Source organism: Heteronotia binoei, chromosome 13 (genome assembly GCF_032191835.1).
Source record: "Heteronotia binoei isolate CCM8104 ecotype False Entrance Well chromosome 13, APGP_CSIRO_Hbin_v1, whole genome shotgun sequence".
NCBI lineage: Eukaryota > Metazoa > Chordata > Lepidosauria > Squamata > Gekkonidae > Heteronotia > Heteronotia binoei.
In genome coordinates, this window is record NC_083235.1 from 23,803,238 (window position 1) to 23,819,306 (window position 16,069).

Genomic DNA, 16,069 nt, shown 5'->3' on the forward strand with positions numbered 1-16,069 from the left:
AGTGGTTTCCCATCCAAGTACTAACCGGGGCCAACCCTATGTAACTCCCAGACTCCTACAAGCTTGTGTTAAGCCAGGTTATCTTGGGCTCCACAAGCTACCAAGGGAACTCATTTTCTTCACATTGCCAGGGCACAGTCTTAGGAACCAAGCATGGCATTTGCAGGAATCGATCCCCTTCATTGGATGGTAATTATTTCAGGGATTAGTCGTGCCAATTTAGATGGAAGCTCCCTTCTCCCCTTTTATTTACTTTCCCCTTTTTTGTTGTTGTTTTCTCGTTCCATTATCGGTTGATGTATGTGTATGCTTTATGTCTCTGCTGTGGCCGGGAACAATTATATAATACAGTGACATTATTTTTATACTGGACATGAGATTATCAGATGATTTTGTTCTGTTTTATTTTCTTGTCTGGTATTGGTTGTTGTGTGAACAAAATATAAGATAATTTGAAAAATTTAAAACCCTTTCCTGGAACTGCCAAAAGGGGCCATGGCCAGTCTGCACTCAAAAGGTCCCAGGTTCGATCCGCAGCATCTCCAGTCCAAAGGAGCAAGCGGTAGGTAATGTGAAAGAATTCCACCCTGGACAGCTGCTGTCAGTCCCAGTAGACAAAAGCGACCTTGCTGGACCGATGGTCTGATTCAGTATAAGGCAGCTTCATGCATTCATTCAAGGATAGCCCCCCTGGCTCAGAAGCAGAGCTAGAGTTGGATCTTACATGCTGCAGCAAAGGGAAGAGGGAATGGACCAACTTGGCCTTAGAAAGGCTAACCCGCCACATGAATTCAGGCCATGTGCTGAGAACAACAGGACCAGATGGGCTGCGTCCGACAGGAAAGGCTCAGGGATGCCTGCCAGCCCAGCGCTGAAGACCAAATGTGGCACTCAGCCCTGCCTGCTTCTAATTTGTTACATGGAATTCAGTTGTAGGAGAAAAAGCATGGCTTGGAAAACCAAGCCACGCACATGGTGTGTCCAGCTGCAGATGAGAGAACGCATAATCCTGTGGCCGCAAAGGGCCAGAAAGTCTCCTGTCTTTAGGAATCTCTGAAGCAGGAGTCGAGTTTGCTTTTGTGGCTGCAGATGCAGCAGCTAGGAGCTTGCCATTGTGAGGAGCTCTCCAAAATCACACTTTTTTGTGCATAGGAGGAAAGGTAACTTCATTTATTTATTTACTGTATTTATACTCTCCATTCTCACCAAGACTCAAGGCAGATACACTCTGCACATGTTCAAAGGCAAACTTTTACTACTGCTCAAGGTTTTCCATACAACCCAAATGGGCTACCACCTGCAATATTTTCTACACGACAGTCATGTACAGTAACATCCTTGCTGGGAAATAGGTGGAATACAGAAAAGAACCTAAAACTTCTAGCACCAGCCTGGTGGCTTTCTAGACACAGCTATGAGAGGATAATACAGACCTACAGGAGGGGCAAACTGAAAGGATCTTTCCCATTCAAAGAAATGCACAGGAATACCCAGGCAACCTGTCCCCACCCCACACAACTGCATCATTCACAAGCAGCTGGGACAGGAACACTCCCAAGAGGCTGCTGCATGCACAAGAGCCTCTGTTAACACATACACAGTAATGGACTTGTGTCCTTCCCACAACACAGTTTTTACCTTGCGAGCGAGGCCAAGGGCAATGTAGCATTTCTCTCCCGGATCAACAATCTCCACTTCGAAGTAGTGACTCCTTGTGCTCAGGGGCTGCCGTGCCTGTGCCAAGCCCACGTCAATGATGCTCTTCCCCTTCCCCATGTACTCCAAGAGCTGCAGAAGAAGGCACAAAAACTCATCAAATTGAGCTGAACCAACAGTCCATCTAGACTACCATTCTGGGCCCGTAACCTACAAAGCACAAGCATTACTGAGCATTGTTCTGCTGAATGGAATCATGGCTACATTGGTGGAAGCTACAGTTCCAGTTATTTCAATGAAGCAGGAAACACTCAGGGTCGTTACTGATGCTCCACTGAAAGGAGTTCGGCAAGTCCCAGATTATGCCTTTGGATATACATTTTTCTTAATATGTGAACTCATAAAGCTGCCTTATATGGAATCAAAATCTGTACTGTCTACTCAGAGCTTAAAAGTGTTAGGCAGAAATCTTTTGGATCACCGACTCCCTTTTAACTGGAGGTGCTAGGGATTGAATCCGGGACCTTCTACAAGCCAAGAAGATGCTCTACCATTGAGCCATTAAAGAACGCTTAACACAGCTCTCTTCTACAAACAAAATAATAAGCACTTCCACTAAAGCAGCAAGACTTATGTTGACGGCAGTGAATGGGAAGATAGAAGCTTCTGTCTTCCAAGAGTGGCCAAACAGATGCCTCAAGCGGAATTGCACACAAGGCCTGATAGCTACACCCATCTGCTACTAGCCCTCAAGACTTGATTAGTCACATCCGGATGTTCGTTATACAAATGACACAGCAAAGATATGCAATATTTGTTTCATGAAACCAAAACCCTCACATTCACAGTAGCTTGTTATAGGCAGCTTTCCATAGTCATTGTAATTCTACCATAAGCTCATTTCACAGAACGCAACAGAGTTGCAAGATGCCCACCAATCAAAGAGGAGTGGGTCTATGAGCAACACTAGTTAGGCTGTGCAAATTCTGCAATAGCTAGCCAATCTTGTTGCCTGTAAACAGGAAGCTTGTGCAATAGTACCAAGCAGACCAAAAGAACACCAAAACTCCCACTGCTGTTTTTTGAAGGAAAGTGGTCCCAACATGCAGAGACACTTTTCTAGATGTAAAGGATCTCTAGAAATGGTTTTACCAAGCCTAAACTTTTCCCTATACACATTTTTAAAATCTGCAATTGTCAAGTGGTTGGAATCTGACACAAGACTTTTGGGGGGGGGGATCTTGTTTGCCATAAACACAAGTTACTGTTCAGAGATTACAAGTGCCACCTTTGTGCTCAGGTTTTTTTAAGCACTCTAGTACAAAGATTTTACCACAGTCTGCTCAAGAAGAAACTTCCTTGTGAATGTAAACACTGAGAGATCTTGTCCATCGAGTTTAAGTAACCAAAGATACTCATAAAACAGCTCCAGAGACTCATCAGGGACAAGGCTGCATAAATTTGTGTGCAGTAACATATTTAATGTATGAGTACACACACAGATTTGTACACATCTGCTTAATTGCATCTGTAATGATTTGAATTTTATATGCATGTGTTCCTTTAATTGTTGGTAAGTTGCAGTAGAGAAAGGGGGTGAAAGAAGGGAAATGAGTGAGGTGATTAATTGGTGACTAAGAGTGCGGGTGGAGCTAAGAAGTATGTGTAGAGGGGGGCGCGGTCAGCAGTGAACTTTCAGCAATGACAGCAGTTAATACTCAGTAGTGGTCAGTCAGCAGTCTACAGAGTATGAGAAGCAGTCTTCTGATTAGAATCCCATATAGTGTTGTGAAAGTAAGATTCTAGGGAAGAAAAGTAGAATACTTTAGAGGACATATTAGAGGCTAGATAGAGAGCCAAAACCTAATACTGTCAGAGTATTATAGGAGTGTGAGAGTCAGAAGCTGTCAGAAAGATGAGTTAGGAAGAGAAAGGAGGTGTGTGTAAAGTGAAAGAGTGACACCTCAGTCAGAAGTTATTATCAAATATGCTTCTTGCACCAATAAAGTTTTATTTTGTTGTATATTAACCTGGAGTCCTATGATATTAAATTATAAGAGTTCAAAGGGCCACATAGTCCAATAAAGAAGCTTGGGCACAATTCAGTGGGGAACGTTAAAAGGTTTGGAATTAATTCCTGGTGGCAGCATCACATACTTAAGAGGGACGTCATGACAGCATCACTCACCAGAATTTTACTGGGTCCAATGCCAAGCACCAAAACTTCAAACTCAGCCACTGAACAACCTTAAGAACAGTCAGGCCTGTTTTTAAGATTCGAAAGTATTCTTGAAATCTCTAGAATCCAACTTAGCAGCCATGTGAGTTGGCCTAAAAGCTATATCCCCCCCCCCCCCCCGCTAAATGAAAACAGGCCCAGGAAAGGACCTGTTGTGCTGAAAACATGCACATCCCCAAGAAAAGGTGCTTTATTATTATTATTAATAGTTCATTTATATTCTGCCCACTCCCCCCGCCTGGGGGCCCAGAGCAGAGCACACCACAAACGATAACAAAATCACAATAAAATTACAATAATATCATAATAAAAACCAATTACAACATTTCATAAAGTGCAACAGGATGGTCCAGCAAGATGACATAACAGAGTAGTATGGCAGAATGGAACTACAGAATGGCAGAATGGTACTACAGAAGAGCACAGAAAGATAGTACCACAGTACAGTAGTACGGGGGGGGGGGGGGGGGAGGCCAACCGATCTAATAGATAGATGCCCGCCACCTCATCCAAAAACCTGGCAGAACAGCTCCGTTTTACAGGCCCCATGAAAGGCTAACAAGCCAGGTAGGGCCTGGATCTCCATAGGGAACTGATTCCACCAGGCTGGGGCCAGGACCGAAAAGGTCCCGGCCCTGGTAGAGGCAAGACAAGCATCTCTTGGGCCGGGGACTGTCAAAAGATCTTGGGATGCCGAATGAGGCGACCTCTGGAGAAATGTTGCATCACCGACATTAAACATCGACGAGGAGAAATCTACAGTATTTAAACCAGCTGAAGACCAATGGTAAAACTTATGCTGCAGAAGTTGGTGTAATTTGCATACAGCATCTTAAGTCCAAAGTGTTTGTGTCTGCAAATATACAGAGCATCGCCACATTCTGAACCAATCTTCCCTGGATTCTGCAGCTTGGGGGCGGGGGGGGGGGGGGGGAGACACACAACCGCTGACCCCCTTCCACTCGCTCATTTGTGTTGCCATATGAGAACCACTCATCCATCTAAGCACAAAGCCAACAGTTTACACAGGAAGCAGTTGGCATAAGGAGCAACCCATGCCTGACAAGGATCTAGCCTCACTCGAAAGAAGGAAGAAAAACTCCAGAGTTGAGCAAGTTTCAGGGCTTTTAAATAAATCTTAACAGCTTTATTGACGTTGGGATTTTCCGGCTTCCTTGTTTCCTGTAGGGCCGGCCTTGTGAATCAATACTTTGACCACACAAACACAAGGGAGGGGCTGCGGCTCAGTGATACAGCCTCCGCTTGGCACGCAGGAGGTCCTGGGTTCAATCCCCAGCATCTCTAGTTAAAACAACCAGGTAGGAGGGGATGCAAAAGACTTCCGTCTGAGACCCTGGAAAACCCAGTCAGATTATACAATACTGATCCTGATGGGACAGTGGTCTGATTCAGCATAAAACAGATTCACTCAAGAACAGACATACACCCTTCTAGAGTCATGCAAGGTGTTTTTACCCAGCCCTAGGGCAGAACTGGTGGTGGTGATTCACTTGCCAGTTCCACCTCCAAACACAATGCACGTAATCTCTTTCTAATGATGGGCCTTCTGAACATTCTGTCACCAAAGGTACAAACGAACCAAGTCTGAGTCCAACGGCACCTTTAAAACCAACAAAGTTTAATTCTAGAACAAAGTGAGAGTCCAGTGGCACATTTAAGACCAACATAGTTTTATTCAGAATGTAAAGTTTCGTATGCATGCACACTCCGTCAGACGAGGGAATGGGGTACAGTGAGCAGAGCTATATAGAGCTGGTGGGCAGTGGTTAAGAACACTTAGCGGTACAAAATTAGAATCCAATGGCAAAATAGTGAAATTAACAAACTGAAAGAACATTTGGTCTGGATAGCATTTGCGTGGGAAACCAATAAAACAGTAACATGTCAGAATGGGAGAATGATGGTGAGAGTGTCATAAGGCCATAAATGCAGTCTGTTAATTGCTCTATTGCTTGCAAGTCTGGGTTAAGCTGAAGATGTGTCTTTCCCACAAGTGTTTCTGTCCACCTGATTTACTTTTTAACATGTAGCATACATTATAAGCATCATGATGGTTTGCCGTTAGGAAAAAAACAATAAATTAAAATATAGTGGAAGATGGGTTTAGTATATCTAATGAGATAAACAGCCACTATCCTAAAAGAGAAACACATTGGAATACTGTGGATATACAGCAATACTTGGTGAAAATGGGTTTAAAAATGTAATTGGATAAAGTTTAATTCTGGGTATAAGCTTTCGTGTGCATGCAGCTTCCTCATGGGAAGCCCCACCATGCTTTCAGCAGATCCTCAAGGGCTCTGAGCATCTACTTTGGTGCCCTGTCAGTGGGATTTACTCATTGTCAGCTGGCCTTACGAATGCAGCAGAAGCACGTCTACAGCTGCGTTTCCAGCTGTGTTCTGGAACGACACACCCTTCTGAGGAGCTGAAGTCACGTCACTTTTGACTCAGCTGCCATACAAGTATGCCACCACAATGCACTCCCCCAACCCTCCACAGCCAGCTCAGGTCACCATCAAACAAGTGACAGGAAGTGGACTTAGATCACCCCTCTGACGTTTGCCAAATAAGGTCCTGTATAGGTTTCAGATGGGTTAGTCAGCAGTAAAAGAGCAAGACTCAAGCCTAGCAATACTTTGGAAACCAACAAACCCAGGGTATAAACTTTCCAGAGTCAAAGCTTCCCAGATATCAGACAAAGGAAGCTTCGACTCTTGAAAACTCATACCCAGGGGAAAAATGGGGTGGGCGGGTTGCATTTGTGTGTGTGTATACACACGCACACATACTCGGAAGTCATAGCAACTTCTGGCAACCCCTACTGGGGCATGGAGGACGTTCAGAGAAGTGGCTGAATAAAGCCTACTTCTGCCTCCTGACTGCTGGTGTTCCAAGAAGGTCTCCAATCCAAGTACTCTCCAGAATCGACCCTGCTTAGCTTCCGAGATCTGACGAGATTGGGCTTGCCTGGGCTACTCGGGTCGGGGCATACCCTGGAAGACTTGTTGGTCTTTTAATACATCACTGGATTCAGGATCCTATGTACTTATCCTCTGTTTCACAGGGGGAAATGTTCACATACAGAGATTAACGGAGACTATGTCTCTATAAAGACACTGTGTCCTCACAGGTTTTAAACACTGGGCACAGAATTAGGCATCTTGAAAATCTCAGCTTTCATTTACAGAGGAGAGAGGAAGAAAGGGGAGAGGAGATAAATTTGGAAATATGCAGGCCAGGGGTGTCGAACTCATTTGTTAGGAGGGCTGGATCTGACATGAGATTTTGTCAGGCCAGGCCATGTGTGTCATAAAATGCAATGCCAGGTAGCAGAGATATAAACTTTAAAAGGACACAGACAAACATAAAGATTTTTTTAAAAACTTAAAACATGCTTAAAACACTAGCACTTGTTAGTCTTAAAGGTGCTTTCTTCATATCTCTCCTGTACAATCCATGGAACTGGGCAAAGGAAGCTCTGGCTCTTTCCTTCCTTCCCCAGGGGACCAGGATCCTCAGCCAATAGAAGGAAGAGAGGCTTGGCTCAGTAGCTCTGCTGTGCAACTGAGCAAGCCTAGCAGAGCAAGCTGTGATGTGAATTCCTCTATCTTTTGCCAAGTTTATGTAGTTTGGATTCTGGTAATCATTAAAGAAGGTAATATACTAGTCGGCTCACCTTATTCCTACCTAGGTTCTTATTAGACACTTCCATCAGGGATGTCAAATATGCGGCACAGGGGCCAAATCAGGTAGAGCAAACTGTGATGTGAATTCCTCTATCTTTTGCCAAGTTTTTGTAGTTTGGATTCTGGTAATCATTAAAGAAGGTAATATACTAGTCGGCTCACCTTATTCCTACCCAGGTTCTTATTAGACACTTCCATCAGGGATGTCAAACATGCGGCACAAGGGCTGAATCAGGTAGTCCCCGGAGGGTTCCTATCAGGCCCCCGAGCAACTGGCTGTCATCTGCTTCCTTCTTCCTATCTCTAGCTTCATTCTGCATTCAGGCTGGGTTCAGACTGACCGCTTTTCTAGCACAGAAATTAGGCATTTTGGTTGGGAAACTATAATAGTAATTTGAGCTGTAGGATTTCGTTAATGCTGGCACACCTGCACAAGAACAGCCAATAAGGTCCTTGCGGTGTGGAGAAACTGTAAAACAGAAATCCTACGCCTTTCACAACATCACTATGGGAAGAATCTCACTAGGTAATGATCTCCTACATCTATCTCTCATGAAAAACTGAACCTGTTAATGTCTTCTGCACTACTACCAATCATGTGCTATTAAAGGGCTAGATGCCACACCAGCAAACAGGTGGCAAGGTCTGCAGTAATGCCAGCTGCCACCGCTACTCCAATGGGCAAGCATATGACATTGCTAGAGTAGCCCCTAGAAAACTGCTTGAAGTGAGAGGTTTTTTACGGGAAGGGAGAGTTGTTAAAATAACATACGGGGACAAAAAAATCAAGCACTAGGGGAGGGACGGTGGCTCAGTGGTAGAGCATCTGCTTGGGAAGCAGAAGGTCCCAGGTTCAATCCCTGGCATCTCCAAAAAAGGGTCCAGGCAAACAGGTGTGAAAAACCTCAGCTTGAGACCCTGGAGAGCCGCTGCCAGTCTGAGAAGACAATACTGACTTTGATGGACCAAGTGTCTGATTCAGTATAAGGCAGCTTCATATGTTCATATGTTCACTGCCACCATGAAGGAACTGCCACCATAATGGAAAGCCCCGGCTGACAAAAATAACTTTCCCCCACTAATCCCACCAAATTAAATTTTGGATGGCGGGTATGGAAAGAAAGAAAAAAGAAAGACCTCCATTCCTACCGGATGGTGATCGTGAGAAAGAACACTGCCCAAGGCTACTGCAACTCAGACATTCAAAATTCCAAGACGGCCAGTTTTTACGGAAATAGACCAGCATTAACTTCCAAGAAACACGTGGCAAATCCAGGGTCTGCCTCCTACTCTGCCAATGTGCCGAAAACCCACGCCCAGTCTTTGAAGAGAGGGCCTTTTAATAAACAAAATATTAAATTGTCCAAGGGAAGAATTCAAGTTATGCTTTTATTTTCCAGCAGGCCTGGGACCGGGGGAGGGGGAAGAAGAAAGGGTTTGTGTGGGTGAATCTGGCTTAAAAGAAAGAAAAGCTGCCTGGGAAGGATTCTCTTCCTTTCTTGCCCTGCTTGGTTGGGTCCAACACAAGATAAGCAACTCAGACTTGGGAATATTCGAGATGATACACGAAGAAGACACAAAACCTCCACAGTCAATTCTGTGATCTGAAAATGCCTCATCTTAACATAACACTCGTAAGAGCCCCGTGGCACAGAGTGGTAAAGCTGCAGTACTGAAGTCCTAAGCTCTGCTCATGACCTGAGTTCAATCCCGGCGGAAGCTGGGTTCAGGTAGCCTGTTTGAGGTTGACTCAGCCTTCCATCCTGCAGAGGTCAGTAAAATGAGGACCCAGCTTGTTGGGAAGAAAGTATAGATGACTGGAGAATGCAATGGCAAACCACCCCGTAAACAAAAGTTTGCCATGAAAACGTTGCTAAAGCAACGTCACCCCAGAGTCAAAATTGACTGGTGCTTGCACAGGGGACTTCCTTTTAACATAACATCCATAATTAATGTAAACACTGAAAGAGGCATGGTGTTGCCGTTTCATGTATATTAGGCTCCCCACCCTCATATATGATTTCCCTATGCCGTCCCATGGACATTAAAAAAACAGTCACTGTTAGATGATGCGTTGGTACCCCAACAAGACAGTCAGTGTAGCATACTTGTTAGAGTGATGAACTAAGGGATTCAAACCCAGGTCTCCCCAGTCCAAATCCCTAGTATGTCATGAGGCTCACTGGGAGACCTTGCCCAGCCACTGTCCCTCCGCCTAACCCACTTCACAGGGTTGGTGAGAAGAAAACATGGTTAGAAAAATCACATGTGCCATTTGGAGACTTGACAGGATAAACAATTTAATAAACAAATCAACAATGAAAGTCAAGCTTAAAAAGTCTTTATGGAGAGGTTCTCTTTCCATTCAGGGACATTCTATGAAAGTTTCTCTACAGACGATGGCCAAACCAGCACCACCCTAACTCAAGAACTTTATGGCTGATCTGAAATTGACAAGACAGTAGGCAAGAAGTGACTTAGAACTGTCAGGCTGCATTGTTTAAGACTTTGGTTGCCATTGCTGGATTTACACAGTCCTGATGAAGACTGCAGAAATCCCTGCCACTCTGGAAACAGGGTGCTGACGGCTTTGATTCTTCTTGAATATCTGCTATGGGAGATTTTGAGACTGGAGCTATTGGGGACTTCACTGTACCTTGTAGAAATAATTTATCTTGAACTGAGATAATACTACAACTCTCCTTGCAGCGTGCTGTCCATACATAAACTTGTGAATTAAGCTTTATATATTGTGAACTAATATTGTATTTGAATAGAATCAATTCTGAATTCATACTGAACTCAAAGATTTCAGGTTTTCACGGCTGGTAACATCATTAGGGTTTGTAGAATCTTTCGGGATCAAGTGCCCCAAGTCACTCAATGCACAGCAGCCAAGAAGGTCTGAGCGCCTGCTCCGGCTGCAACACCACTGAGGATGTTCTCCGCAGCTGAGAACGAAACGTCTGGAAGGAAAACTTTCTCCAGTAGAACCCGGCACTTGATCCTGAAAGATTCTACAAACCCTAATCATACTGAACTGTTACACAGTGTTTTTTCTATTGATTTTTCTGGTTCACTGTGATCCCTTAGATTTTGCTGGGAGCTTGAAGAATGACAAGAAACTGGAGGAAGGGGATAATTATCTAAGGGGGCCAAAGATACCTTCCCCTAATCAAAAAATGGTACACAATGACTTTCACACATGGATGATAATCCCATTATCACAACAACAAAAATCAGTACGAATTTATTGGTGGGGGCGGGGAGTGAGAGGCTTTTTTAATAGTGGAAGAGAACCAAGTTAAGAAGGGATGGAGAGCAAGTGGTGTGAAGTAACAGAGTTGGACAGTTCTTAGGGGAGGGAAATTGTGAAACTGGACGGGGGCGGGGTGCATTTGAGACTGAGGGATGGGGAAAGGCAACAATGAATAGATGAGAAATATTTACATGGATATCTAAGGGCAAGAGCTTCCAGTTCAAAGAAGAGACTGATATAAGAACTACTTCAAGAGACTGGACCTCAGGCCTGTGTAGCCCATTCCACTTCCTATAGCGGTTGGACAATTGTTTCTGAGAAGTAAGTAAGTAAAGTAAAGTAAAATTTTATTTATACCCCGCCCTCCCCCGCCAGAGCAGGCTCAGGGCGGCTTACAACATTTAAAATGAACAATACAATAATAAAACATTAAGAACACATTAAAACCAATCAGTGATTAAAACATTCCTAGACTAACAGTGGCGGTAAGCATTATTAATTTAGCAGTAAACATTGGTACCATCATTAATGAACGCCTGTTTGAAGAGGGCGGTCTTGCAGGCCCTGCGGAACTGATCTAAGTTCCGCAGGGCCCGCACCTCCTCTGGGAGCTGGTTCCAGAGTTGTGGGGCTGCGGCGGAAAAGGCCCGAGTGCGGGTGCTTTGCAGTTTTACTTCTTTCGGCCCAGGGATATTCAGTTTATTTTTGCCTACTGACCTCAGTGCTCTCTGGGGCTCATATGGGGAGAGACGGTCCCTCAGGTAGGTCGGTCCTTGGCCATATAGGGCTTTAAAGGTTATGACCAGCACTTTGTACCGGATCCGGTATACAATCGGCAGCCAGTGCAGTCTGCGCAGCCCAGGCCGTATATGCCTCCATCTTGGAAGACCAAGTAGTAGCCTGGCTGCTGCATTCTGCACTAGCTGCAGTTCCCGGGTCCAGTATAGAGGCAGCCCCATGTAGAGAGCGTTACAGTAGTCCAGTCTTGAGGTGACCGTCGCATGGATCACCATCGCTAGGTCCTGCCGCTCTAGGAAAGGGGCCAACTGCCTCGCCCGCCTCAGATGAAAGAATGCTGACTTGGCAGTGGCTGTTATCTGGGCCTCCATTGATAATGAAGGCTCCAGTAAAACACCCAGGCTCTTCACCCGTTGCGCCGTCTTCAGTGGCGCCCCGTCAAAGGCCGGGAGAGATATTTCCTTCCCCAGAGTGCCACGACCCACCTGGAGAACCTCTGTCTTCGCTGGGTTCAACTTCAGCCCGCTCAGTCTGAGCCACGTTGCAACAGCCTGCAAAGCCCGGTCCAGGTTCCCCGGGGCGGAGGCAGGCCGGCCGTCCATTAGTAGATAGAGCTGGGTGTCATCTGCATATTGAAGCTCATAAGCAGGGTGAGATGGAACTATTTACTTCTTTTATACCCTGACTTATTATTTTCTCCCCATTGGGGACCCAAAGCAACTTAAATCATTCTCCTCTCCACCATGTTATCCTCACAACAAACTTGTGAGACAGGTTAAACTGAGATTGGTTGACTGGCCTAAGATTACCCAGCAAGATTCCATAGCAGAGTGGGGATTTGAACCTGCATTTTCCTGATTCTAGTCTGATACTCTAACCACTACCAGTCCTCTCCCATGTGTTTCCAGAAGGGTTGCCAAATCCAGGTTGGGCAACTCCTGGAGATTTGACAATGGAACCTGGGGAGGACAGGGACCTCAATGGGGTTCAATGGCATAGAGTCCATCCTTCAAAGCATCCATTTTCCCCATGGGAACTGATCTCTGTAGCCTGGAGCTGTAATTCCAGGGGATCCCCAGGTCTCACCTGGAGGCTGGCACCCCTAGTTTGCAGCATGTGGTAACCAGTGTTCCCTCTAAGCTGAGTTAAGTGTGGTCTAGCTTCCAGTTTTTTAGCCTCCAGTTCACACGTTTTTGTCTTTGCTCAGGAAAAATGGTCCCAGAGCAAACTTTATTTATGCAGTAACTCACAACTTGAATGCCAGTAGCTCATGAAGTAGAATTTTTGCTCACAAGACTCTACAGCTTGGTGGCAAGTTAACCAACGATAAACCACTTCAGAATATGAACACTCCATTTTCAACTAGCCTAGCTGCTTGTGGACCAGAGGAAAATAATTCCACTGGCCAACGGGCCAGCACTCTGTTCAGCCCAAAGCTGCACTTTCACTGAAGCACATCAAAATCACAAGCAGATTCAGGGTTATGAAACAGAAATTCCATCCCCAAGCCCTTCCTGATGGGATGGACTTCAAGCCCACTGCTTACAAGGACGTTTCCAGGGGAGGAAAGAAAGAAAGCACTGACCAAACAAAAGGGAGTCCAAGACAAACAGGTGGAACTCCCAGATAAGCAGATACAGGCCATGAGCTTCACCAGCCAACAGCCTCTGAAGGAACTTAAATTTGGTAAGCACACTCCATGCTGAGGCAGGACAGACTCTGAAGGAAGGGCTGGGAAAGATTCCTGCTTTCTTACGCACCAAAGTCTGATCCTAGTGAAGGCCATTTTGCAATCAGTGGAAGCAAGGAAGGCCCAGGGCCCTAGTACACACAATCACAGGGAGGCAGAAACTGGCACCATGTTGGTGCCTAATTAGTTATATTGGTTCTATTGGCCAGACTGAAGGTAATGAGATCCGTCTGGTTTTAAGTGATACAGGACATTTTAGAAAGAGGCTTAGGTAGAGGTTTGGGGCCCTCTACATAAACAGCATTTCCATGGTAACACCAGCAGTTAGGCTTGTCCATGTGGCGAGTGAATTTAAAACACAAGGCACAGAGAGACAGTGAGGAGGACAGAACCAGGGACGTTGCCACGTGGAACGAGGAGGCCTGTATATAATGTCTGTGTCAGTTCAGACAATGGTGGGTATGCCCACAAAATGGCTGCGACAGTTTACCTTCAAATACAGTGAACGTCTTTATGTTGTGGTGGCAGAAGCTGCCAAGCAATGTTTAAAAAACAAAACAAAATGGCACAACCAATCAAATTTCCAGTGCCCAGTCAGAAGCCTTGCTGGGCAAAAGCCTCACCAGGTCCCACATACTTTCTTCTAAAAACACTTGGTGGGCCCCAAGTAGGGTTGCCAGCTTGATGTTGGGAAATACCTGGAGATTTGGGAGTGGAGCCTGTAAAGGGTGGGGTTTAAGGAGGGGAGACTTTCATGAATATAATGCCACAGTCTGCCTTCCAAAGCAGCCATTTTCTCCAGGCGAACTGCTCTCTGTCACCTGGAGATCAGTTGTAATCCCAGGGGATCTCCAGCCACCACCTGGAGGTTGGTAACCATAGTGCTAGGAGAGGTGTTGGTGGGTGGCATGGAGCCCATGAGCACCACATTGGAGGCCCCTGAACTATGAAAAGAAAAAGAAACATTAATGTTCAAGCAAATGGGGAAGATCTTAGAGAGAGGAGGAAAACTTCCTTACTGATATTCAGCTGCATATTGGACACAGCCTTGGTTACTGTTTTGTTTTTTGGTATTTTTATGTGCACGTGTGTGTGTGTGCCCCTGGAAGTCATGGTGATCTCATGTGACTGACCCCTACTGGGGACCGGGAGGATATGGAGAGAGGTGGCTGAATAAAGCCTGCCCCTGCCTCCAGGCTCTGGTATTCCAAGGAGGTCTCCCATCCAAGTACTTGCCAGAGTTGACCCTGCTTAGCTTCTGAGAACTGACAAGATCGGGCTTGCCTGGGCTATCCAGGTCAGGGCACCTGGGACACTGTTCATGGTGTCAGTCTACTCTGCAAATCATCGAGTTACCCTTCATTCTCAATCCCCCTTGCCAAACCACTAGGGGAAATCAACGCTGTAACACTAAAGCAAATCCAAGAAAGAGAAGGGGACAGATTATGTGAAGAGTACAAACCTAAAGCATCCAGAAGTCTATAAGGCAGATCCCATTCACCTCCCTGTATTCCTGCAAGCAGCCCACACCCTGTGCACAGTTCAGAAGACAGTTTTGTAACAACGCAGCCAGATGGTATACAAACACCCAGGACAGATTTGGCAGGAGCAGAGAGCCCCGAGTTTTGCTTCAACAGAAGCACGTCTTGGCTTGAGGGCTGACCTCCAGTCGCCATTTCAGTCTGCTGGAACAACAGGCTCTGGAATGTCTCCTTGGCACTTCCTCAAAACTGAGCATTACAGCTGTTCTCAACTGCAAAACACCAGATGAGAGCGCCTGGGCAAACGTCGAACAAAATTTGTGACAGACAGTGCTGAAGTTGCCTCGATCTGAGTGTGAAACTGCTTCATACCTGACTAACAGCCTTCAGGGCTTCCGTAAGACCAGGCTGGACAATGAGGTTCCTGTCACGCACGGCAGGGGGCACTACTAAGAAGGGGTCTCCCCTGCGACAGGCCATCTCAGCCAAAACACCCACAATTACTCACCAACCCTCTTCCTCATAGTCGCACAGACACAGAGCTGAGCACAGATTAGGATCTCTGAGACGCAGGTTCAAATCTCTTACTCTTCCGTGGAAGCTTGTCAGGTGATCCTGGGCAGCCACTCTACTCTCTCCCCCAAAGTTACCTCACAGGCATGTTGTTGTGAGGAGAAAACAGCATTGGGGGAGGGGGGCAGCTCAGGGGTGTGCAGAAGGAGTGGGGAAGCAGGAAACTTCCAGTCCATAGAAGGTTCAGTACAGGGCCAGCTCAAGGGTGTTCGGTGTCCTACACAAATAACCTTGCCCCATCACCTACAAGGAAGCCGAGACTCTAGCTTGCCACCGTGCCCCTGCCACCAATCCCAGGCTGGACTTGGCAACAGCGGACGGCCCCACCCACATCCTTCAGGGCAGTGCTGCCACCACAGCTGATCATCTGATGCTGCAGAAGGGTTAATGTGGTGCCTTTCTAGCTGTGGGACAGACCTAGCTGTGGGGCAATTTCCTAGTCACCCACAGTGGACTGGCCAGCTCTGGTGGGATACCTATATCCAGGGCTTTTTTTTGTAGAAAAAGCCCAGCAGGAACTCATGTGCATATCGGGCCACACCTCCTGATGCCACCATTGTTTCACACAGGGCTGTTTTTGTAACAAAAGCCCAGCAGGAACTCATTTGCTCACTAGGCCACACCAGGGCTTTTTTTGTAGCAAGAACTCCTTTACATATTGGACCACACATCCCTGATTAGCCAATCCTCCAAGAGCTTACAAGGCTCTTAATACAGGGCTTA

At 46.0% G+C, this 16,069-nt stretch overlaps 1 protein-coding gene across 1 annotated transcript in view; it reads right to left on the reverse strand.

Moving 5' to 3' along the window:
• The window catches only part of SPRYD3 (SPRY domain containing 3), a 54,855-nt gene that overhangs the window by 18,920 nt on the left and 19,866 nt on the right, over nt 1–16,069 (reverse strand). Inside the window, exon 7 of the mRNA XM_060252880.1 lies at nt 1,639–1,788. Coding sequence (XP_060108863.1) covers nt 1,639–1,788 — 150 coding nt within the window. The remainder of the gene's footprint in view (nt 1–1,638; nt 1,789–16,069) is intronic.